We start from the raw sequence: 24,239 nt of genomic DNA on the forward strand, positions 1-24,239 counted from the left end.
CAGCACACCTTTCAGAACGTGACCCAAACCAGGTTCCGCGCCCTGCCCATGGAGAAACCTAGCGGGCAACGCACTGGGAAGGACCCGGAGCAGAAAACCAAGCCTCTGATCAGAAGAGCACGACCGTCGCGAGCGGAACTTACAAGACACTGATCCTGCTGCGACTTCCAAGCAACGTCCTCAAGGGGGACACAGCAACGAACTCAGAGGCACGCGTGTCCGCCCCAGGCCCCTCGAAGGAGGCCGCCCATGCCAAGCAGGATGAGCCCTACCCGGGCTCCAACCGCGGGCCAAGCGCCCCTGCCGGCGGGGCACCTGCGGCCAGGCCCGCCCTTCCTGCAGCACGCTGCCCCCCCCCCCCCAACCGTCCCACGGCTGAAGTCACCAGGACACACCCGCTGCCCAGCGCCGGGCCCACCTCCACGCGGGCATACTTCTACCCGCACATCAGCGCCGACCCGCGTACGACGAAATCAGCGTCCGCGTGAGAACACGGGCTCCCGTGTGACGCGGGAAAGCAAAGGGACAGAACGCAGCGCGGCGGCCGAGCGCGAGGAACACGCCCCTGGGCACGCGCACACTGGGAGGCGGCCGTGGCCCCGGGGTGCAGGCCACCCCCTCCACGCGGACCTCACCGAGCTGCTGTCAGACGCCTCCGCGCCCCCGTCCTGGTCCTGCAGACCCGGCGCCTCGTTTCAACCTCAGAACCCCGAGCTTGCTCGTCGGCTCCTCCACTTACTCCAGGAGCACGTGCAGGTGTGCCGGCCACGGCCGACACCGGTGAAACAGGACACGCAGGGCCGGGCAGAGACCAGGGTCCTACGGATTTTCCTGTTTCTCGGATGGGACCAGCCTACAGCCCGAGGACCTCCTGAACCAGTTTTTAAAAAGGAAAATTGAAAGTCGGTTACAACGCCCGTACAAATGAGCACGCGCACACACACGAAAACCGGGATAATAGTCCCCCATCCACACGCCATAAAGCGAATGGAGTCGGAAGCGCCGGAGGCCGAAAAGGAAAAGCGGAAACCCAGCCAACACACGCCACCTGCCCTGGTGCAAGCCCACGGCGCCCGCTCGTCCTGGCCGCAGGTGCCGATCGTGCCCACGAGACGCCGGCGAGACAGACGTCCCCGGAGCCACCGCCGGACACTTCCTTCCCGACGTAGATCCAGGACACCCCACGTGGAGCGACGCCCCCAAGCCCTCCCCTCTACAGCCCTTCTCCCCAACTCCGCCGTCACCGGAACAACTACCTGCAGGACTTGCCCCAAGTGGCCAGGTCCCCGCCCCGCCGAGCCCGTCGCCTCCTCTCGCGAGCGAACCGCCCCAGCCCAGGACACCGACCCGGCGCTGCGAGGGGCCCAGAAACGCTCGCACCCCGGGACAGCGCGGAGCGAGAGCGCAGCAAAGTCGGGGACAGAAAGGGGCGGCCGGGCCGCTCCGCGCAGGTGGCTCCGAGGACCCGGGAAGTCACCCGCCGCGCCAGCTCTGGCAGGGACGCGCCGTCCGCCGCGGCTCCCCCACCTCCCCGCCGGAGCGCGCAACTTCTGCTCCCGGGAGAAACTTTCTGCCCCGACACTCTTCTCCCCATCCCGGAGGGGCCCGGGGGGAGGGGCCCGGCCCGAGGCCGCCGCGCGCCCGCCCAGCCCGGCCCGACGTACCCCCACACCACATAGTTGGTCTTCACGTTCTTGGGCCAGGAGAACTCGCCGAAGATGACTTCGTCCCCCTTCACCACGATCTCCTTCTTCTGGATGTTGTACTGTCGCAGGACGCTGAGCACGTCCGCCATCTTCCGCCCCCTCGCCGCCGCGGGCCGCGCGCGCCGCCGCCGCCGCCGCCGCCGCGCCTGCCTCCGGCCGCGCCTGTCGCCTCGCTCGCCCGCGGCTGCCCCGCCGCCGCCAACGCCGCCGCCGCAAACCAACTGCAGCCGCGCTCGCAGCCGTGCTCGCTACGCCAGCAGCAGGGGCAGGAGCCGCCCAGGCCGCCGAGGACCCCACGCTCGGAGGCAAGGCCCCGCCGCCAGCTGCCCGCGGAGAACGCCTGACTGCGTGCCCCCAGCGCCGCGCGGCCGCCGCCGCCAGGGGGCGTGCCCGCCGCCCAGGAACACGCCCCTCTCGGACCTCCGCGCCGCACCCGGCCGACTGCCGACCCGAACCTCGCGGCGGGGACGCGGCACCCACGTACGACGCACGCACGGGGCTCCTCGCCGGGCGCACGCGCACGGAGCGCGTCCTGCACAGCCTCTCGCGCGCCGCCCCCTCCCACCCGCCACGCGACAGGTGCGCGCGCACCTGCCCGGAGGGTCCGCGCTCCCTGCTTTGGCGGGGACGGAGCTCGGCCAAGGACCTGCAGAACGCGAGGGTGCTCCCGTCCGGGTCGGACTCAGACCCAGCGAGTGCCCCCGGCTCTCGGGCATTGCGCCCCTTTCGAAGGGAGAGCTCGGGGGGTTGGGGTGGGCTCGCGTGCTGGGAGGCACCGAGGCCCGCGGGGAGCAGCCCCGGGCACCGCTTTTGGTTGCCGCCCCTTGGCCTTGCTGAACTTCGCGCCTGACCCCAGCAACAGCTGGGCGAGAGCGAACGTGGAGTCAACAGGAGAACCAGGTGGAAGCGCACAGCCAATCCCCAAAGCGTCCCCGATGGGGGATCTTCTCCCTCCCTGCCGCGCGTGACGACTGACTCCGCTCTGGCCCGCGGTCCTCCCACCAGCCCCAAAGGGCTATTGAGAAAGGTCCTGCTCCGAGAGGCCAGCGGGAAAGTTAGAGAACACGACCTCGCACGACTTTTAAACTGACACTCAGATGGCTCGAGGGGGGCCTTGCTGTGCTGGAAGCAATATAAGTTCAATGCGCAGCAGGTCCTGGAATAACCGTTGCTCCCTGGTGGGAAACATCGTCCCACCTGGCCACACTGCCCGTGTGGAGTTCGCACGGTGTCCTCGGGTGTGCGCGTGGGTTTTCTCCCGGGGCTCTGGAGTCTGGTTTCCTCTCACATCCCGAAGACCCACAGGTCAGGCTCACTGGCTTGTCTACATTGTCCCAGCCTTAGCGAGCGTGGCGGATGGGAATGGTTCCGGGAGGGAACCTGCCTGGCACCCCAAGCTGCAGGGAGAGGCTTCGGCCCCCGGGACCCTGACCTGGAAGAAACATGTTGGAAAAGAAAGCTCTAGTTTTTATTTGCCTTTCTTAATTGTATGGATAGCACACTATGATGTCACTCAGACTGGGAGCATTTGGAGACGTCTGTGACCCTCAGCACACACATCTTAGGGATGTGAGAGGACACCCCATGCAGACACGGGAAGGATGTGCACAAGGCACCCAGACAGTGACCCCAGCCGGAATACGTTTTTTCCATCAACGTTATACCCTACTGACCTTGAACAAAATGATGTTATTCAAGGATGTGCTGTGTTATGGACAGTTCCTAAAGGAGGTAATCAATGAAGTGGTGTGTGACGGAACCAGTATTTTGTAGGTTAGGCAGATAGCACTCAAAAAGTCTGCATGGCCTAGGGAACAATCAACTGAATTTCCTAGAGAAGATCAGTGCCCATTGGCTACTGGATCTGACAGAAGACTAAAGTAAGAAACTTCTAAAGAGTCAGGCTTGTTTGGACTTCCATGGACAAAAAGAAAGGGAAAAAAAGTGATTTTTGAAACCAGGATCTTGGAAACAAAAATTTCAATAGGCTTCTTTTAAGTTGAAAAGTACACTACAATTACTAAAAGATACTTTTTAACACATTTTGTTTATGGATAATTAACCTAAGAAGACAGCCTCTTTGTGTATGGTCAGTTTTTTCTTAAGTTTTGTAAACAACATCTCTCATAATTATTTTTTAATTTGAAGAATTATAGAAATATCTATTACATTTTTTGACTTTTAATGTTTAGAGTAAAGGAGCAATTGTTTCTTTTTTTTCCCCCAATGGCCATTTTGGGAGACCTGAGCAGAGTTGAGACATTACTGTGAACCTGGAGCCTAAAGTGAGAAAAGCAACATTAACAACAGCTGTTAGAACAGACACAAACTAAGTTATAAGTACCTAGAAGGAGCCCTCGCTGGTGTGGCTCTGTTGGCTGGGAGTCATTCTGCGAACCAAAGGCTGTGAATTCAGTTCCCATCAGCGCACGTGCCTCAGTGGGCCCTGGGAGTGGGCAATTCTCCCTCACATTGCTGTTTCTCTCCCTGTCTCCCCCCCCCCTTCTCTTCTCTCTGGAATCAGTTTTGTTTTTTTTTTAAGGAATTTTTAAAAAGTAAGCATCTGAAGACATATTTAGAGGCAATGCACACACACACACACACACACACACACAGTGTTACTATGGTCGATTTAAAGAACAAGTTGGGCCCTTGAGAATGTTATCAGGTCATACAATGAAAAGGCCAACCTTATCAGCCTTCAAAGCATGGGTGTGAAGGAGGGAGTGTCTCCTACTTTAAATTTAAAATTCTCTTTCTTGTACACAAACAAGACAGTTTCCTCATGAGGGTTTCTTTTATTTTTGTTCTAACACACCTGTTAAGTGAACCATCTTGTTCTTGTCAAAAACAGTCAGAGGGCTAGTGCAGTTCTTAGCTGTCCCTGGCGCGACTGCCGGCGGGCGAGGTGAGCGGACGAGCGACCCCAGTGGGGAAACGCGGGAGGCGGGCGCGGAGGTGGCCGCTTTCAGAGGAGAAGGTCCTGCGGGAGCAGCAGTGTCCCGGAGAGGGGCTGCTGGCCCAGCCTCCCGTCTCTGGAAGTCGGCCAAAGGCTGATCGTCCTCAAACACAGGTCGGGCGCACCTCCTGCTTTTGGGCGGGTGAAGTTACACAGAGCAGGGTCACGGAGACGAGGCTGGGGAGGACATCTTTATTTCACTTTGGAAAGGAGACTCGAGGCAAAGCTGGCTCAAAGGAGACCTCCGGGGCCAGCGCAAGGACGGACTTGTAGGGTCTCTGCCTGAACCGCTTCCGATAGACTTGCCCTCTAACAGACAACCTGACAGATGACAGGAGGAAAGTGTTAGAGGCTAGAAAACAATTTCACAAGTGAACACCACACATCTGGTCAGAAGGGTCCCAGGAGACTTCTTCCTCGGAAAGAAAATAAAGTAACAGCCAGTGTGAAGGACCTGACAAAATGCCGGAGCTCAGTTAAGCATAAATTTACCTCCTCCCTCCAGGTCTGATGGCCTTAAGCGAAGAGGGACACAAGAAATTTCAGATGTTCAAACGAGACAGTTGAGGGTCTCAGTCTGTGGTGGTGAGAGTGTCCGTTGAACCTTGATGGAAACTTCATTTCTGCTGGTGACCTTGGAAGAGAGCTCCCCAGGAACACACTGGGGAGAGAGGTGTACCCATCATTACATCATAGAGTTAGAGCATCAGTGGAATGCGACCACCCCAGTTTTTGAAATGCCACTGACATTTCTCAGTCTTCAGTCTGAACCAGATGATGTTACTCAATTATGGATGTGAACTTGCCTCTATTAAATGTACGAGACACATGCTTCAGTCCCCGGCATCAATGGTTGAAACTTTCTATACTGTTCCATGAGTTTCCAGTCTCCAGTATGATTATATTCACCAGTGAGGTTGAAACTATTCTCTCTGAATTCAAAAGAAAAGAAAGTGAGAAGAAGAATACAAGGTTGGCCCCCTCTTGACAAGAGAAAATGGACAAGGCAAAGCAATGCTGAACTCTATACAAAGAGAAAAAAATGAACTCCAGAATGCAAAGGTCGGGAAGCAGTGCTCACTGAGTGCTGTCTGTTCAACACCGCATGGCACTCTGAGCTATTGGTTTGTCTAGTCCAAGGCCCAGAGACCACCCGAGATTGTTAAAATAAATTATTTGCTCACACGTCAAGCGAAAGCATGTTTTCTGCTCTTGTCATCCAGTGTATTGACCCAGTGTACGGACACACATTTTATGGATATAGAAATGATATTTATAGAAGGAAGGAAGTACTTTAAGAAAATAAAAACAAATACTTTGGTTAGAACATACTGGATGCTAAATCTTTCTTTTTTTTTTTTTTGGTGAAAAGAAAAATAATTGTTTATTTAAAGGTTATACAGATTTAGATTATTAGTGGATTTCTGCCATTAAGTCTCATTTTCTTTAAAACACCCACAAGCCCATAGTTCTGCCTCCCCCTGCCAAACCAGGCTAGCTTTAGAAAAGTGAGAGATACTGTTTTCCTACTTCCCAGACACAGCTGAGTTTTACCAGCAGCTCCCAGTCATTGGAGCCTGACTGGGGAGGTTTTGCCTGTGTTGGGGTGCCCTCCAGCTCTTACTGCAGCACCAGGTGGCGTTCCCAGCCTCCTGGTAAAACCGCCTGGATCTCCCAGATGCTAACCCTTGAGGGAACAGAAGGGGTAGTTACCACACACTTTACCAGGAGTTCCCCTAATGAATGACATAGCTTTTATTTCCTTCAGAAATATAGCCAGGGCACACTTGGTTTAGGAATAACCCTCCCAATCCTTTCATAAGGTACAAAATATGATCTGTCCCTGTCCTCTGAGCTCAAAGCACTGACACACCTTTCAGTTTGCCGTTTACAATTTCCGAGAAAATCATTAACCGTTCCACGTGTACTATGCAGCTGGACATTACCTAACGATGACATCTCCTTATTCGTTTCATTCTTGAGTCAGGAACCTGAACAATGTGCCTTCTGAGTATAAGAAATTCAAACATCTGACACCTTCGTTAGTTACAGCTTTTAACCCCTGGGTTTCTATAAAATACAAACAAACAAAAAAACCAGCAAGATCCTTGTGGTACATGTGTATATACAGTTGCTTTTTGCTCCTGGTCTGGTTCCTGGCAAGAGCTCCTAAAACCCTGGAATTTCCTGAGGGGTTGCAGTCTCTTGTTATTCAGAACAAGTCCCTTTCCGGTGTACCTGAGTTGATGTTAATGAGGTGATTCCTGGGGACTCCTTATTTAGTTTCAAGGGAGTGGATAGCTGTGCTTAATGGCTGGACTTTCAACACCCCACCCCCCACCCCCAAAACCCCTCTGGAGGGGAGAGGGGGCTGGAGGCCGAGTTCTTGCCACTGATTTAATCCATCGTGCTTATGCAATGACGCTTCGATGGAAACTCTTGAGTGGCAAGGTTTGGGGGCAGCATCTGATTGGCGGGAGCCACGGAGGGGTGTTCCCCCAACCTCCCCACGCGTCTCTTCCATTTGGCTGTTCCTGAGTTACAGCCTTCGAATCAAAACTATATTTGTAAGTACAGCCCTTTCCTGAATGTTGTGAGTTTTCCTAGCAGATCATTGAACCTGAGGGAGGTCACAGTAACGCCTACATCTGTAGGTGGCCCGACAGAACTGCAGGTAGCCGGATGCCGGACGCCGGCCTTGGACTGAACTGTAGAACACCCGGTCGGTGTCAGAGCTTTGGAAAGCGAGCATCCTTCTCTAGCGCTTCTGTGAAATAAGAATCTTTGTTCTCGCCAAATGAGAAATTTATAATGCCAAAAAGCTTACGGTGCATTTCCGCAACGGTTTTAGACTAACGGGATTGTAATTAGCGCTGCAGCATATTTGGGGGAAAAACACAAGGGAGAGACATTGTTCGGGCTAAGGCAGTCTGAGCACACGTCCATCTGTTTTCACCTCACCAGAGCGGGGTATTCAGCAGTGATGCCAGAGTCAAAACAGGACACAGCTTTATGAGCCAGGAGTGTCACACCGCGTTCACCAAATTGGAGGGACGGCGGAGTGTTCCCTGTTACGGGCAGGCAGCTGGTCTGCGAACTGCCTACGGCAGCCATTGACACGGGCGAGGAGGAAGCCACACCGCACAACGGAAACAACGGCAGTGACGCGCACAATCCACAGACTTTTGACGAAATACACAAACGTGAATGAAACGACGGGCTTCCTCTAGGCAGCTTTAGGTTACGTGGGCTGAAAAAATGGTCCTCCCCCAAGAAAACAGATTTCGATCAAATCCCTGGAAACTGCGTCTTTGCAGATAGGTGTAAATTGTTTAGGACCTGGAGGAGTTGGTCCCGGATTGTTCAGGTGGGTACTAAATCTGATCGACAAGTGTCCTCATCAAGGACAAACAGGAGAAGGCAATGCGAAGATGGAAGCAGTGGCTGAAGAGATGTGGCCACAGGTGACGAAAGGCCGGGCACACCTGGAGCCCCCGGAAGGTGGGAGAGGAAGGAATGAACTCTCCTGTAGCGTAGCCTCTGGAGGGGGCACCTCCCTGCCAGCTTTTGCATTTCCAGCACCCGGAGCTGTGAGAGAATAAACTTCTGGTCTGTGGAGTCTGTGGTCCTAAGTCAGAGCCGCCCTAGGGAGCTAATACGATACCTGACTCTTGAGGGCTCACAACCTCGCCCTTTTGTGAAAAGTTCTTCAGAGGAAGAATTTGTGAGCTTCCTAGAGGCTTAAGGTCCACGAATTAGCCCGACTGTAGAGTACCTCCCTCGAGGGCCCTTTCGAGTAAAAGATTTCATAATTTATGGACTTGAGTGGCTTCTAACCCTAGGCCTGGCACAAACCCGCTCTTGCTGTCAAACAACACATGTGAGTTTTAATTGGCAATTAAAACAATGACATACGAGTTTGAAAAAAAGGGTAAAGATATGTCAATTGGTTTAAATATTACCATGTGGAGCCATGAAAAGATTATAGAACTCATGAGGCTGTATTTATCAGTACATTCTTGATCAACCTCTCCTGGCCGTCCCCCACTATGTTCATACCAGGCACGCAAACGAACAGACCAGCCTGCATTGTTCTTAACGTGCTATTGTAGACATCACAGTTATGACCAAAAACCATCACTTCTGGAACTACCCAATCACAAAGTTGAAAATTATAATATGCCTAATCTGCATAACATTTTTGTCTGGAATACTTTCCTTTTGAGATCCCCTTTTTAAAAAATCTGCCCAATGAATTCTGTACTTACGCATAAGCCACCTCTACTATATTAAAATTATGACATAATTGTTTTACCTCATAATGGTCTTTATTTTGTAAAACAATTTGAGGCACATAAGGTAAAAGTCTACGTCAAAACTAAAAGAACATAGCACATTTCCTAAATAGCTATCTTTCGATCAAAACAAAACAAAATCCCAAAACACTACAAATAACATATCTTAACTTTTAATGTTAATTTTGGATTTATGAAGAATGGCTTCACACTTTTTGGGGTCTTTTTGTAGCCAACTTTCCCTCTTTTATGAAGCATAAAGAACAGACCACTTGAAAAAAACAACTGTCAAAAACAGACGTTCTAATTTGGTATCTTGGTAACATGAATCTTAAACTTAGCTAGTTGAGCATGAAGGATTGAAAAAACGTCTGGATTATTCTAATTGTTCAAAATGGTAGGCATACCATCCGCTCTGTGGCCTTGAACTAGATTTAAATGTCCTCAGCACGTAAACATAAAGGCCTGCCCACTTCATGCTATAGGCACCCCAGGGGGCTGTTAGCACCAGGCCCGTGTAGCCGTTCTGTCGTTAGAAGCACTGGCCTGTATTCGAAGCCATGGCGACACGCTTCTGGGCGCTTTTAAGTTTTGTTTTCTCATTCCGCTTTTATTTCGAGTTCTTTGGAGGGAACAGCCCACACTGGATCAGTTTCTTCTTTCAATTGTGAATGTGAAGTCCAACATTCCCAAGACGCCAAGGGCTCTCCGACAGCGGCCTTCCTTTAAGACGGACCTATTTAGGCGCCGAGACCCGTCCGACAGCAAGTTCTGACGACGGTGTCATCCTTAGGTAAACATGCTAGGCATGTGGACTCGTCGGGACCGTCATTATCTTTCTTCTCTGCTTGGCCAGAATGTGGGCCACCGCCCCACGCACTGCCCCCACGCGCCTTTGAGCCTCTCCGAAAGGCGTCCCCAACGCTGAGACAGGTGTGGGGTTTGGACAAGACCTGGAGACGCACAGGTGCGACACCGGCGGGGAATCGGGCGGCTGCTTATACAAGGGAGGGACTCTGGCCGAACTCCGTGCCCCGGGGCCGCAGCACAGGGACCACCGCAGAGGCAGAGCCTCGCGACCGCGCCCCCGACACCTGCTGCGGCGCAGAAGCGGGGAGGGCCAGGAACGCGGGGGCGGGGCCACAGGGGGCGTGGCCGCGCTGAGAGGGCGGGGCCTTGCGCGTGGGCGTGGTCGAACGCGAGGGGTCGTTTGCGTTGCGTGCGGGGCGTGCCCTGGCGTGCGGGGGCGGGGCCTACCGGCGGAGGCTGGCTCTCCCGGGCCGCGGTGAGCTCCATCGCCTCCGCTTGCCGCGGTCCCGGCCCCGCGCTCGGACCATGATCTGGCGGCGCGCGGCCCTGGCAGGGAGGCTGCTCTCCCGAAGCGGGAGCGGCTTGGCGGGCCGGCTCGGCGCGGCCGCCTCGAGGTACGGGGCGCGACTGGCAAGCCGGGCAGGGCGGGCTCCGCGGGGCGCGGAGGCCTCGCACCTCTTCTCCCGGCGCCCAGCCAGCGGGTCCCCGAAAGGGTGGGGAGAGGGTGGTGCCCTGAGCAACTGAGCGAGCCTCGCAATACTTGCCCGTGTCCGCTTGGGCTCCGCGCCCTGCGTGGCTGCGGAGAGAACCCGAGGTGCCCTAATAACCCGTGACTGCGGACCCCCGGCGAGTGCTGGCTCGGTCTCCGGACACGCCGACCAACGGCTCCGCCGCTGCGGCCTGGAAGTGCGCCGTGACGGCGCGCCGAGCGCGGTCAGTTGCCAACGCCGCAGGAAGTGAGGGGGGCGCTTCCTGCTGGTGGCCGCGTCCTTGCGGACATGGCCTGTGTGACATTGACACGGAGTCGCTTTGGCTGCACCGAGGGCGGCGCCTGCCCTGGCCCCCGTGCCCGCGGGCTGCGGCCTCCCTCTCCCCCTGGGCGGGACCTCCCCCCGCTGGCGCTGGGCGCTCTCACTGCAAGGCTCGGGGAAGGTGCCGCCCGCCCGCCGTGGCCGTGTGGCCGGCCGACCCTGGCGGCCCCGAAGGTGTGTTTTCCCAGTGCCGTGCGCTCCTAGGGCACGGAGCCGTGTGCCCGCCGCGCGCTCCGGGCCTGCGGCCGGGCCAGCGGGCGCTGCTTCCCTGCTGCCGTGAAACGTCCGTGTGCACCCGTCACGTCCCTGTCCTTAGCAGGCGGCAACTTCTGCCAGCTCACCAGGAATGAAGGAGCAAGGCCCCTTCCACAAACCCGCGTTTGGCAGGGAAGGGCGTGACGGGTCAGAACGCACCTCCCGCGGGCTCTCACCCCCAAGAGAACCCCAGGAAGGACCTGGGTGAGCAGCGACTGCGGCGGCGCACGGGTCGGGTTTGCCGAACGCGAGCCGGACTCGCGATGGAAGGGCCTTGCCTTCTTGGCTGATAAACCTGCTTAGGTCCCGGCCAGCACCAATGGACCTCCTTTCGTTTCAGGGTTAGGCTCCAGGAACCTACCTGCTTTTTACTGAAAGCTGCGCTTCTGCCAAGTTGGCTGCCGACTCCCTAACTTGCTTCTCCTGGGGCCCCCCCACCTGCCCTCTGAGATAGGCGCACAGGCCCTTTTTGTCGCGAAGATTTCCCTGCTAAACTAGGGAAAAGCAAGAAGCAATAGATTGTAAACTCGGGGAGTTTTAGTTATAATGTTTCCTTGGAGTGTTTTCTGTCTCTAACTCTTCATTATTACTGAAGGGGGTCTTTCTATAGCTTCCTTATTCTAAGTGTATAGCATGGTTATATGCAAACATAATCTGTAAAAAGCCATTTAAAGTGGGTTGTTAAAGTACTACAGTTTCATGCTATACAGTAAAAAAAGTTTTGATGGGTACCTTTTAAAAGAGGAAACTAAACATAAAATGTAGCTTTTATATTTAACAACATTTACATTTTAAGTGCACTCACAATAAAAGAATGTGCACTCATGGTGAATAAGGTTCGGAGGGAGAAATCTATCAAAACGAGTTTTGCAACAAAAAGATAATTTCTGAACTATTTGAAGCTTTAATTCATTATTTTACTCTCTTAATCCCTACAAACTTGAGTGATTCTTTTTTGAAGGCTCTCTTAGCTTATAACCCTTTCACAAGTAATTTCACTCTGCAATGGTTTGCCTTGTGATGTTTGGTATTTTTCCAGCCATGCCGTCGAGCCTGGCTGATCAAGAAAGAGTAAGTGGTCCTGGGCTGGTAGCTCAGTTGGTTAAAGCATCATCCCCATATGCTAAGGTCGTGGGTTCAATCCCCAAGAATCAACCAATGAATGCATAAATAAGTAGAAAAACAAATCTCTCTTCCTCCTTCCTTTCTCTCTGAATATTAATAAATTACAATTTAAATAAAAGAAAAGAAAGTAAGTTTATAGCGAAAGGTTCTGGAGATAGGCCGAGATATGTGATGATATTAAACAATTTTTTAGTGAACATTTTCCTGTTAAAATGAATGCCTTGTTACGATCTCTCAGTAGCAAGGTTTTAGGTGGTAAATACCGAGATAATGAGAGCCCCTGTAGTCAGGAAATAATACCAGCAACATCAAACATTGAGCATTTACTGTGTTCAAGGCACTGTTCTGTTTTCTGTATAACAATTCATTTAACCTTCACAAAACCCTCTGAGGTGGGAGAGAATGCCGTTCCCAATGTACAGGTTGGGAAACTTGGAGCTATGGATCATTGTGGTAGAGGTACCTTAATTTCCTTGTATTATTTTCCACTTTTAAAACCATTGTGTTTTCCATTTTTAATTTTTTTTAATTTATTGAGGCAAAATTAGTTAATTCATATTTCAAGTGCACAACAGTATAATTGAATATCTGTAAAATCTTTGAACCTTTGTAGGTTCTGTTCCACAGTGTTTGTGTGTGTGTGTGTGTGTGTGTGTATACACACACACACATACACACATATATATTTATGACTTTACTTATTTTTAGAGAGAGAGGAAGAGAAACAGAGGTGCAAGAGATACATTGATCTGTTGCTTCTGGTACTCGCCCCCAGCTGGGGACCTGGCCCACAACCCAGGCCTGTGCCCTGACTGGGAATCGAACCTGCGACCTTTTGCTTTGCGGGACGACGTCCTACCCACTGAGCCGTGCTGGTCATGGTGGGAGCTGTATTTTTTAACCAGTAGTCAGGCCAGGGGCCACTCGTTAGGACAGTCTTTCTGAAATGTGGCGCCAGGCCCTAACACAGCAAATGTGGTTTTATCAGACAGTTAAGAGCACGAGAGAAGCCCACAGGCCCTTTTGGTTTTAGTAAACAAGAAAACGGCTGTTTTGGACTGATAATAAGTAAAACCTTTTTCTCCTGTTTCGTAAGTCTGGATATAAATGTTGCATATTAGGTTTGCTTCAAATGCATCTCATCTGATTCATTATCGTCACTGTTTAGTAAACTGAGCTACCTTCAACACTTCCTTCCAGGATGGGGAACAGCACGTCATCGCCCTGGGGGACACCGGCAGCTACTCCGGCAAGTCAGATCCAAGTGAGTGAGGTGGGAGGCGGGGAGCAGGGTCCGGGGCGGAAAAAGGATTGCGTCTCACACCGTGAACGTGCTGGCTCAGTGCCAGACTTGACATAGCGCAGCGACTGAATTACTCAACTAACATACACACATTAAAATGGCGGTCACAATAATCCATGTGAGTTCTGTGTCATCTGGTAGTTAGAACCGATGAGACTTACCCTTAGTGGGCCCACGTGGGCAGCTCCTGTCCGCCACGCCCCACCCCCGGGGTCGGACTGCCCTCCGCCAGGGGCCCTGCGTTCCCTCCGCCTGCGAAGCTGCAGCGGGAACACAGCACCTCGAAGCCGGAAGGGCTCTGCTAACAGACTGCCGGGCACACTGCGCACTGCTGTGTTCAGCCTTTTCTCCCTCTCTTAAACTGCAAAGCCCGGCTAACCCTGCCTTAGACGGTGCCTCAGGCTTGCAGCCGACAGCTGTTCCTCCGCGCTCCCCGCCGCGCACAGAACGGTCTTGCCGTGCGTTTCTCTGGCTGAAAGCGTGTTCGCTCTCAGCTGTTGGTGTCACAGCAGCGCTAGGAGCCTCCTGGGAGGGAAGCGCCTCTTCTAGAATAAGAGCACACGGTCTGGACCTGCTCGGCCAGGAGGGGTTGAGGAGAGGTGAGCGGGAGAGTCCCAGCTCCCTGGAGCCCGTGCTCCGTGCCTGTCCTCTGCCCAGCACCCCGGGTGCCCCTGCCCCTCTCGGACGGCCTGCGTGCGCCCGTGTTCTGAGGCTGTGATGCTGGGACCCGCGGGGCCAGATCCCAGTATGGTGACCGTCTCAGCCTCACTTTTCATTCCTGCTCCTCTGGTCTGGCCGGCTCTCCCTGAGAAAGGCTTCTACGCAGACGGGAAAGCTTACAAACAGACCGCCTTGCAGGCAGCGGGACAGGGACTCGGAACCCTTCTGACACCCAGGAGTGGATGTAACTTCTGAATCGCTTTGCCTGGGGACACTGCTTTCTGATTCGGGCCTTTATCCTGGAGGTGCTGCTCGTGAGCCACGTAACCAGACTTGCAGGGTTCAAATCCCGGCTCTGCCACTGAGTAGCTGAGGCCAGTGAGTTACTCGCCTTCCTCTGCGCCTCACGGGGGAAGCCCCAGCTCGGGGTCGTAAGGGCTGGCCAGGCTGGGCCGCTGAGCGCGCATCGGGCACACGGAAGCACGTGCTGTGTGGGGGTCGGCCGCGGTCGTTCCCTGTTACTCTTCTGCCGACGCTCCGTCTGTTACGTCCCGTTTTCCCCATAAGACTTGCTCTGAAGTGGCCGCCGCGGTTCTCAGGCCACCGTGAGGAAGCAGGTGCGGGAGACTTGGTTGGAGCCCTGGGCCAGCTGCGAGGCCCCGGAACTCCCCCTTCCCACGGTGCCATTTCCCCCCAAAGGCGGCGTCTGCCGCTGAAACGGCTGGCTGTTTGCTTTCCTCCAGGAAACCATTTCTGACAACTGCGTCGTGATTTTCTCAAAAACGTCTTGTTCTTACTGTACGATGGCAAAACGGCTTTTCCAAGACATGAACGTCAACTACAAAGCGGTGGAGCTGGACATGCTGGAGCACGGGAGCCAGTTCCAAGACGCGCTTTACAAAATGACTGGAGACAGAACCGTGAGTCCGTCCTCTGTGGGGCTGTCCCACCAAGGAGGTGGTGACCTGGGCAGGGGGTCACTCTGCGTTAGGAAATGGGGCCCAGACATTCCCTGAGAGTCTGGCCTTGATCAAGAAAGGGCGGATGCGGGAACCAGGTTGATAGAATGGACTCGGCAGAGTTAATTTGTTGTATTTTTATTGCCGTTTGCGTCTGACCGCCGCAGCGGCGTGTGGGGGAGCCATGAGCGCTTGTCTGTGACTCTCAGAGGTCCTCCCGGAGCTCCCTCCCTCACTGGGACGGCACAGCCCAGGGGCCAGTCTTCAGTGATTGTTCCAGTACCTCCATGTTCTTAGATTCTTGAAATTTGCATTTTCCATGATATGCATCATCAGAAAATGACACAGTGCAGCTGTTTTCCTTCTTCAGTGCACGGAGGAAAGGTAGAGGGTACTCCCCCCTTTAGAGACAACTGTAAGGAACTCAAACACCAATTGGAGAAAGGGCTTGGGGAGGCAGACTGTCCCAGATTCAAACCGCAGCTCCGTCATTTACGTGACTGTGACCTGGGACAAGTGCCTGCGGCTCACTTCCCTCCGTGATAAGGCTAAAAACTGCCCCTCACCCCAGGGTGGAAAGACTGAAATCTGATTTGGGGGAAAGCTTCCTCAGTGGGGTGCCTGGCCCGTGACAGCGCCCAGCCTGTGAGCCTCGGTCATTCTCGTGTGGAGTGGTCCTTGACTGATGACACTAGGGTGACACCGATCTCATTCACACAACAGGTTCCAAGAATATTTGTCAACGGAGCGTTTATTGGAGGTGCCACCGACACGCACAGGCTTCACCAGGAGGGGAAGTTGCTTCCACTGGTCCATCAGTGCGATTTAAAAAAGAGGAGCAAGGACCTCCGGGGCGGTGTCTGAGGGTTTTTGTGTGGGGGGGCTACCACCGTGCAAAGGCTGTACAAATAACGACCAATAAATCGCTGCAGAAACCTCGTCTTCCTGCTTGCCTATTTCTGAGGAAAAGAGACGATACTTAAAACCGAAGGAATGGAGTTGGGTCAAAAGGGAAGTGTTTTATTAGGAATTTATACGTGAATTTTACAAATCTGGGATTCCTTATTGTGTACACGGTTCAGAAGGATTCACCGCCTTACCTTTTATAGGTCTTACTGGTGAGGACTGATGGGTGATCTCTCTCTGATCTAAGGCTCTCACATAATACAGCTGTGACCGGGGCAGGGACGTGCCCTTGTCCTGCCCTGGGACAAGCCTGCACTGCACGCCTGCAGCCAGAGAAGGGATATTAAATTGGTGGGACGGAACAAAACTTCAGAGAAACCAAGTTAATTACTTGGTAGCTGTAAAGAACAGAAATGTCCCTGTGGGCTGTGTGCAAAGACAACAGGTACCAAGCAGAGTCCATTTGCTACCCCGGCGTCACCAAACCAAGACCCGACCCCTAACCTAACGGCAGGTCCAGCCCCCCCAAGAACGGAAGGGTAGCCAGTCGGTCCGGAACCTCCCGGTCAGCACGGCGGAGGGAGTCCCCCCGATAGCGCCGCCACAAGAACCCCGAAGCGGGGAGCAAAGTACACTCTTTAGCCCCCACAGAACGGAGCACGGAGCGCTCGCTGTTCCGCACCGCGTCACGAGAAGTGCCCTGCGCCTGCTGCGCTGTCAGCGGGACCGGGCGTGATCCCGGGGTTTCTAACACACACACAGCCTTTAGCCCCTCCGGGCGCACTGTCCGCCAAGGCCGGGGGGCTCCCCGGGAGGAGACCCGAGGACGGGCAGGCGGCCGCGGCAACCCCGCAGGTGAGCCGGCTGGACCCCTGCGCCCCATCCTGGCCTTGGGGAGCGCGTTGGGGATTAGAGCCAGTCTGGCTGAATCGAACCTGTGAAACCCCACGAGGACAGGCGACCCGGGGGTTCTGCGTGACCGGCTGTGCGTGGGCGGAGGGCGGGCCGTGGCTGGGGACGCAGCACCGCGCCACTGTCTTCTGAGCGCGCACGAGCCACCCGAGCGCAGGGACACTGACCAGCAGGACCAGCGAGGGGGGGGCACCCCCGCGTCTCCGGCCCACGGCGCCCTCCGGGCCGCGCCGCCCTGCGTCGGTTTTCATAAAAGGCAGAGCGGACTCGCGTACGTGGTGACATCACAATGCCGACGGCTCAGCATCGCAGCCCCGGCTACGCGACACCGCGGGGACAGACCCAGCGGCGCCCCGCCCTGCGCGCACGTGCCCCGGATGGCGCTTTGGGCACAAGCGAGGCGCAGAGAGGGGCTCACAGCGACTGAGGCGACGGTCGCGACAACGCCCTGTACCGAGGTTCCGCAGGCCGCGTCCCGGCCCCGCTGTCGCGCGCTCACCTTCTCTCGCCCCTCCTGCTCTGCGGGCCGGCGCTGACCGAGGTCTGGGCGCTGGGCCGGCGACCGGCGGCGACCTCGTCACACTGCTCCGAACGGCGCGCGACTTACCCGGACGGCTCACTTCTGGAACTTCACATTCATGTTTCGGATGGACGTGTAACTGCAGGAGAGGGCTGGGGTGTCGCCTGGTTTGGGGGGACCCAGGAGTAGGGTTTCTCCAGGTCCGAGCCACGGCTCTATGGGTGACCGCCGCGGCCCCGTGCCCTCGTGCCCGCCCACGCGCTGCAGTACGTGACGACGACGACGGCGACCCCGCACGTGCCCACGTGCTGCCCCGGCGCTGTTGTACGTGACGTCGGCCCCGCACGTGACCCCCCCGCCCCCCCGCCCAATGCCCGCGCTGCAGTACGTGATGACGTCAGCGACCATGCACGTGCCCACGTGGCGCCGTGGCGCTGTTGTATGTGATGGCGGCCCGCACGTGCTCCCTCCTCTCCCCCGTGGCCCACCCACGCGCTGCGGTATGTGACGGCGACGCGGCCCGCACGTGCCCCCGTGGCCGCGGGCGGAGGGTTTCGGCGTTTGCTCCGCCGGGGCGGGCGAGGCCGCACTCGGCGCGTCCGCTGCTGTAACAGAATCTCACCGTCGTGCCCCTCCCAGCTTCGCGCTCCCGACTGTGTAGAAAACTGGGGGAATTCTGACAGAAAAGACGTCTGTAAACCCAAGGTTTATCTGCGTGGCTGGCTTGTGTTAACTTTTCCCAAAGGAAACTCTTCAGCGGATTTCTTTCCACAAAAATCCTGTTACTTGTGTCTTAAGAACGTGCCTGTCGCTCGCACCCCGCAGTTCCGACCCGCAGCTGGAACCGCTGGACAGGCAGCCCCAGCCGACCGCATTTTGTCCGTGTTTTAAACAGTCATAGGGGACAGTCTACGAAGAGGCACCGGGACGCCAACGTTACCAAAACCTTATTTTCATCTCATTCAAATGAAGCAGATTAGGGAGAGCCTTCGATTTTCTGAGGCATATTATAACCTTAAAATTATTATTTCTTTAGAGAAACGGAAGGCAGTCGCTGGAAGCGCCTTGCGTTTATGGGGCGCAGGTCCCCACGCCCACGTGCGCTCAGCCCCGGGGCGGCGCTCTGCGAGGACGGAGAGGCAAGGGAAGGAAGGGCTCCACAGGCGGCTGAGATCACTGGCGTGAAAGGAACAAATCAGTGCTGCTCCCGCCACCTGCGATCGGAAACAGCAAAATCACACTGTCGGGTATTTTACTGACACTGAGACTTGGAAGACCCAACAAGCATCATCAGTGAGTTTATCTGGTCCTTCCTTTCCTTTAAGACGACGCTTGTTATAAATCTTAATTCTACGCACAGCTTCACAATTTAAAGTTTTCTTTCAGTTTTTAAGAGTCCTGCTTTGAAAGGCAAAATGAATGTAAAACATTGACTGGAATGAAACAAATCACTGGCATGGATACTTTTTATTGCAACAGTACAATGTTTTAAAACCAGCCATTCTTTTGAATGAAATTTGCTTGTAGGCTCAAACAAAATATTTTTTGTCTTGAAAAAATCCCGTAAGAATTAACCATTTTTGGAACTGTATAACTGTATATTTCTTTCAGAGTTTAAATATGCAACTTGGTCCTTGGAGATGTTTGACACAAAGTCCAGCTTCTTGGATAGCATGTTATACAAAACAATAAAAAAACCCTCCAACTACCACAAAAGATTACTGGTGCTAACAGTCACGTATGCATTACACGTCAGTGTCCCAGATTATCTTAACGGGAGCTTCAACCACTAACGTCCAATAAGGTTTTACAACTTGTAGTTAAACCCCACGCACCCCGTAAGAGGGAAGCTCTAGAAGACCCTCTGAGCTCTGTCCTTCAGAAACACTAATGCTATTAAGGCACCGCTGAACGAACAGACCCCGTGGAGAGAGACTGGCACGCCTGTGCTGGAGAGCTGGTCGTAAGGCAGTCAGAAAGCCCACGTTTTCCACTTTAAGGCTCTTGCATACTTACATTTTATTCTATGCAGGCATTAGTGTGGAATTTAAATATGCCTCAGTGGTCAAGTATGGAAAATCAAAGCCTTCGCACAAGCAAATGTACATTTGGACCTAGATAACACCTCTCCCCCAACCAGTTTAAAAAAGTGCATATATATTTATCATCCCCCTTGGAGAAGTTCATCATCTCATTATCACCAGGAGCCGGCAATAGAAGGAAGAAATAGAACCCAAGTGCATGTAAGAGTTATGCGTAGTCACACCATATAGCTCACGTGTGGAACAGAGCAACAAAAACATTTCTCCTGCCCGCTGTACATCAAATGTATACTATTAAAAATTTCAGTTGGCAGTACATGGATTCTAAAGACTTTGTTGCAAGTAAAAGTCTAACAAGTAATTTAAACAAGTTTCCATTAATATAAAATAGTAAGCCTTTAACCAAGTGTTCATTAAGCAAAACCAGCAGCAACATAGCTAACTTACTATTTCTTTAGTGCAAGCACAGATTCTAGTAACTCCTAAAAGTACTGAAATTTAAATAACTTTAAAATCAAATATTATCACATATTCATAAGGTTAAAAACATCTCTCTAGGTAAGAAACAGCGTTTGTGTGTTCTCATTTTCATGCTCTCTGAAAGTTATCACCCTAATTTCAGTATTAGAATTCTGAAACGTAACTCCTCTACTTTATGTTTCTGCCAATTTCCATATAATTTGGCATTTTCTGGGTTTAGGGAAATGTATAATTTATTATAATTTTTTTCAAATAGTATGCTGAACTATTATGTTTTTTACATGAAAAAATTACCACAGGATTATTTTTAAAATTAACTTCATGGCAAGTTTTCAAAAGCAAAGAAAGAGCTCACCAATTTAAAAACCGTTAAGGGGAATATATGTTATTTAAGAGACCCATGCCACCAGCCACACGTCCACATGAGTACAGTGAGGCACTCAGCAGACCGAAGACTCTGACAGTGGTCTTCGTAATTACACAAATGTGAGGGTCCAGAGGGCTTTTTTATGAGAGAGGGGCATCTACAGTTGCAAACAAAGGCTCAATAACTGATCTTACTCAAAGGCCACAGAATTTATGCACATATCTAATGCAAAAGGTATACAACATAACTTGATTTGGGGAGAGAATATATCGATATATTGTTCCGAGAGTCTTGCCCATTATTAATGTGAAAAAAAAATATGGTCGTAAATCTACGGAAAAGCAATCTGTAAGATTCATCCCAAGCCTAAATATGCGTGACTTTCCTTCCTACCATTCTTTTTATCACTCAGGTAGAACAAGACTAGGAAAAGAAAACCTAAGACGAAAATGTCAGCAGTTTTAATAGAAGCATGTCTTCCAACAAATAAGGGATTAGCTAATGTCAGGGAAATAGTAAATAAAATCCATGCAGTAAATGCGACTCCTTCCATAGCTTACCTTGTTTTTTTCCTACTTCTTCCTGGTGCACGTTTACAGTGGGGCTATATGACATTTTTCTAACAGGATATTGCCTTAACAAATCAGTCCAAACCTGTGGTATACAAGAGTAGAATGTTTCATTTTTGATTACTTACTGTAAAAACATCACTTACTGTGAAATTTGTTCTGGTGGCTACAATACCTGTAGGTCAAATTAGCTAAGACCTTATTTTTAAATTGACCCAATCACTGACCATGATGATCTCCCTTTATGGTTCAGATGTAGCTTCACTGCTCATTTGTCAGATCCTCAGATCTATTTAGGAATCCTGCCTTACATTTCCAAAGTAATTTTATACTGTTTTTCCAAAATCTCAAAATAATGGGAAAGAAAAAAAAAAGAAGCCTGGGAAAATAGTGTTCTATCATTTGTAATTTCCGTTATTTTAAAAAGTTGAGCAAATGTTTATGGATGGTGTCTCCTTGTTGAGAGAGGACTGAGTTTGTTTTTCTAGGCTCATCTTGGGGGGTGTTAGACTTGGAACAGATCATTCCTTCTCTTCATTAGAGAAGAGCGACTTCTCAAGTCAGTACTCGCCCCTCACTATGGAAATTGTTTTTCCCTATTTTCCCACTAAGGAGTGTTTTTTAAAACTATAGAGCCTACTTTCCTAAAACATTTGTCTTTGAAAATACATATTAAGTTCTAATTTGTACTGTAAGCCCTGCTCCCAATTTAAACTTTTATACAGATATTAAAAAAAGTGATTTTCCTGTGTTCTGAGCATCAGATGTTACTTTGTAAAGATAATGAAACTGAATCACGTAGGTGAAAACTGGGCTGTACAATCACACAGGTTAGAAAAACCGAGTTCCCAGAGGGGTAACACTCAATTCCACTTGCTAGCATCTTCCTCACCAATATACCTATAAAAGAGCTACTAAACTAAATAATATATGACAGTGTTAATTCATGTTATTTCCAAAAATTTTAACTAACAAGGAAGGGTAAGAATTTTAAGATTAGTTTTTGTTTTATTAATTACAACTATATCCTAGAAATATTTTCTAGGAAATAGTTAATTTTTCTTAAAAAAATTTTAAAGCAACATTTCCCTAAACACTAATGTAGCAGTAATCCTAAAAGGAGTTCAGAAAATAAGACTTCTTTGCCGCTTGGGTAATTTTATTCATAATGAGGTAAAGGTTTTTATTTTTTTAGGACTATATTCTACAGAACACAGGTTATTAAGACATTAATTGTGCTTGAGGATTACTATGAACTGTAAGAGGGTATGTTTACGACTTCTGTGTTTTTCTGCTCCTACAGCGATCATGTACATACATTATTTCCTAACACCGAAAAGGTAAAAGTCTTAACAGTTTTTCAGCCCTCGTCTCGGGAGGCCCTGGTTGCCCACTGCGTGCGTGAGGCTGCGAATGCGGTGACGCCCCGGCTACCGAAGGCCGTTCCCCGGGAGCCGCACGCGTTGGCCGAGATGGGTTTCCCGCAGGGTCCACAGAGGATCACTCCATTCGTCCCGGACGCTGCCCACGGTTCAAAGGGAAGTTCTATAAACCAGTGGGAAGCCCCCGGTACAAGGGCGCGGGCTCCCGAAGGCTGAGCTGCACCACCACGTGGAGGCGGGAGGACGGAAAGCGGAAGGGAAAGCGGACCCCAGCGCACCGTCCCCGGGAGTCTCGCTCCTCACCGTCCCGACGGAAACCGCCTGGTCGGGTGGGTGCGTGGGTGGGTCGCCCCCGTGTGTGTGGCCAGCCCCGTCTCTGTCACACACACACACAGACGGGACAGATGAGCCCCTGGAACGGCCCGGCCGCTCACGTTTGCTGCTTTTCGTCAGCCGAGTCCAAAAGCAGCGAGAAAACCGTCAGCCGCAAAACTCGCTGCGGCGTGGCTCGGCAGCCGGGGAGCGCCGCACGGGGACGGCAGCGAGGGTCCCCGGATCCCGTGCTCCAAGGCCACACACACTTCGGGGACCCTGGCTCCCTAACCTACATTAAAAAAAAATTTACCTTTTACATTTCGAAGGCTTGTTCTAGCTCTATAATTTGAAAACAAAGTTACCGTCTGCAGTGGCTCCTTCTGGTTCTGTCTCCCCTCCTTCTCCCATCGAACCCGAACCCGTTCAAGTCGGCCGAGCTACACTTTTCAAGGTCTCGTGCAACCTTGCTTCTCTGAGGGGTTTCATGTTAGCTCAGGAGTATATCCGTTTAAAAACACCAGAGGAAAAGTATATAACCGGACAACGTACATGTTTACACTGTCGTTTCAATTAGGAATAAAAAGGTAGAACAGTTTATGATTTTTAAATTAAGATCTTGGGTTTGTGTGAAGATTTCCAAAACTAACACAATTCTGTTAGATTCTTTGAACTTCAAATTCAACCTGAACACAGCTGAGATGTCAAACCGAGCGTCTGACAGAGGATTAAAAAGAAAATGGCATCAGAAACGGTGGTTTCTCTGGGGGTGGGCGGTTGGGGTGGGGGTGCACTGACACCCCCACAAACTGCGGGCCGCCGGGAAGCCCGCACACTGTAGCACTAACGGATCAAATGCGGCGAAAGGGAGGTTTCCTGTCAATCCCAGAGCCCACGTTTCCCATGAGGCAGAACTCAGTGTCCACACAAATTCTAACACTATTGGAGCCCCTTGAACCCCCAAAACAGAAACCCTCTGGTTTAACCCCAAGCATGTAAAAGGCTTCAATTTACACTTACTAGTCTGTCTTTTTATGTAAGTGATAAGGGATTTATTAAAATCCTGCATAAATTCTCAATTACTAAAGAATACATAAAAATTAGTTCTGTGCAAGCTTAGACAACCATGATATAAGCAAAGTTACTGGCATTTAAACACGTTAAACCTCCCCACAAAGGGGTATAATGGTCAAGAAAATAATGCACTTTAGCGTAATGAAAAGAAGTTTAATATACACAAATAGAAAAAAATACCTTCTTAACAGACTGGTTAGTGGAACGCGCTAGTCAAAACTGGCCTTTCAAACCTGAAAGACCTACCTTGATTTTTTATTTTTTACTCTATCAAAAAAGAATGCCTTGCCACAATGAATAACAGACAAAGAAATAGGCCACTGACATGTTTACAGTTAGAAAATACCTAAAACCCATTTACAATTGGCTAAAAACAGGTAAAAGAAATTAAGAGTATTTTACATACGAAATAAGCTAACCAGATTAGAGGGGAGACTTTGTCATACTTTCAGATGGTGAGTGGGTGAGTTAAACGCTGAGATAGCTTGTTGTTTTGATGGAAGAATATAAAGAGAAGGGAACATGCTGCGTGGCTGCGTCGTTTCGATGGGGAGCCACGCCCGCAAGCCACT

The 24,239-nt window shown here is 51.8% G+C and overlaps 2 protein-coding genes and 1 long non-coding RNA gene across 9 annotated transcripts in view; 1 reads left to right on the top strand and 2 right to left on the bottom strand.

Moving 5' to 3' along the window:
- CDC73 (cell division cycle 73) overlaps nt 1-1,828 on the bottom strand; it is a 58,944-nt gene extending 57,116 nt beyond the window's left edge. The window contains exon 1 of the mRNA XM_090263489.1: nt 1,665-1,828. Within this exon, the coding sequence (XP_090119615.1) occupies nt 1,665-1,795 (131 nt within the window). The 5' untranslated portion in view covers nt 1,796-1,828. The remainder of the gene's footprint in view (nt 1-1,664) is intronic.
- A 2,759-nt stretch (nt 1,829-4,587) lies between these two features.
- Nucleotides 4,588-22,991, bottom strand: LOC149992307 (uncharacterized). 4 transcript variants are annotated; one of them, XR_016508341.1, is made up of 6 exons: nt 22,959-22,991; nt 20,891-20,984; nt 6,612-6,735; nt 5,472-5,597; nt 5,158-5,326; nt 4,588-4,986 (listed from the first exon to the last, which is right to left on the bottom strand). It is a non-coding gene; the product is annotated as an uncharacterized LOC149992307 (long non-coding RNA). The 4 variants fall into 4 exon arrangements; XR_016508342.1 differs by lacking the exon at nt 6,612-6,735; XR_016508340.1 differs by lacking the exons at nt 6,612-6,735; nt 20,891-20,984; nt 22,959-22,991 and adding an exon at nt 10,535-10,734.
- Nucleotides 9,903-16,045, top strand: GLRX2 (glutaredoxin 2). 4 transcript variants are annotated; one of them, XM_090263520.1, is made up of 4 exons: nt 9,903-9,927; nt 13,382-13,445; nt 14,888-15,064; nt 15,827-16,045. In XM_090263520.1, the coding sequence occupies exons 2-4, from the start codon at nt 13,383-13,385 to the stop codon at nt 15,965-15,967; spliced, it is 381 nt and encodes a 126-aa protein (XP_090119646.1). In that variant the 5' UTR covers nt 9,903-9,927; nt 13,382; the 3' UTR covers nt 15,968-16,045. The 4 variants fall into 4 exon arrangements, with proteins under 4 accessions (XP_090119646.1, XP_090119644.1, XP_090119645.1 ...); XM_090263518.1 differs by lacking the exon at nt 9,903-9,927 and adding an exon at nt 10,233-10,384; XM_090263519.1 differs by lacking the exon at nt 9,903-9,927 and adding an exon at nt 10,894-10,975.
- Nucleotides 22,992-24,239: the final 1,248 nt, after the last annotated feature.

Source organism: Furipterus horrens, unplaced genomic scaffold (assembly GCF_987537825.1).
Source record: "Furipterus horrens unplaced genomic scaffold, mFurHor1.1.pri manual_scaffold_15, whole genome shotgun sequence".
Taxonomy (NCBI): domain Eukaryota; kingdom Metazoa; phylum Chordata; class Mammalia; order Chiroptera; family Furipteridae; genus Furipterus; species Furipterus horrens.

Bases quoted from the DNA above. Each gene is read 5' to 3' on its own strand.
- GLRX2 (XM_090263517.1), top strand. From the start codon at position 11,148: ATGAAGGAGCAAGGCCCCTTCCACAAACCCGCGTTTGGCAGGGAAGGG. The intron at 11,261-13,381 runs GTGAGCAGCGAC...ACTTCCTTCCAG, and splicing joins GAACCCCAGGAAGGACCTGG to GATGGGGAACAGCACGTCAT. The intron at 13,446-14,887 runs GTGAGTGAGGTG...GCTTTCCTCCAG, and splicing joins CTCCGGCAAGTCAGATCCAA to GAAACCATTTCTGACAACTG.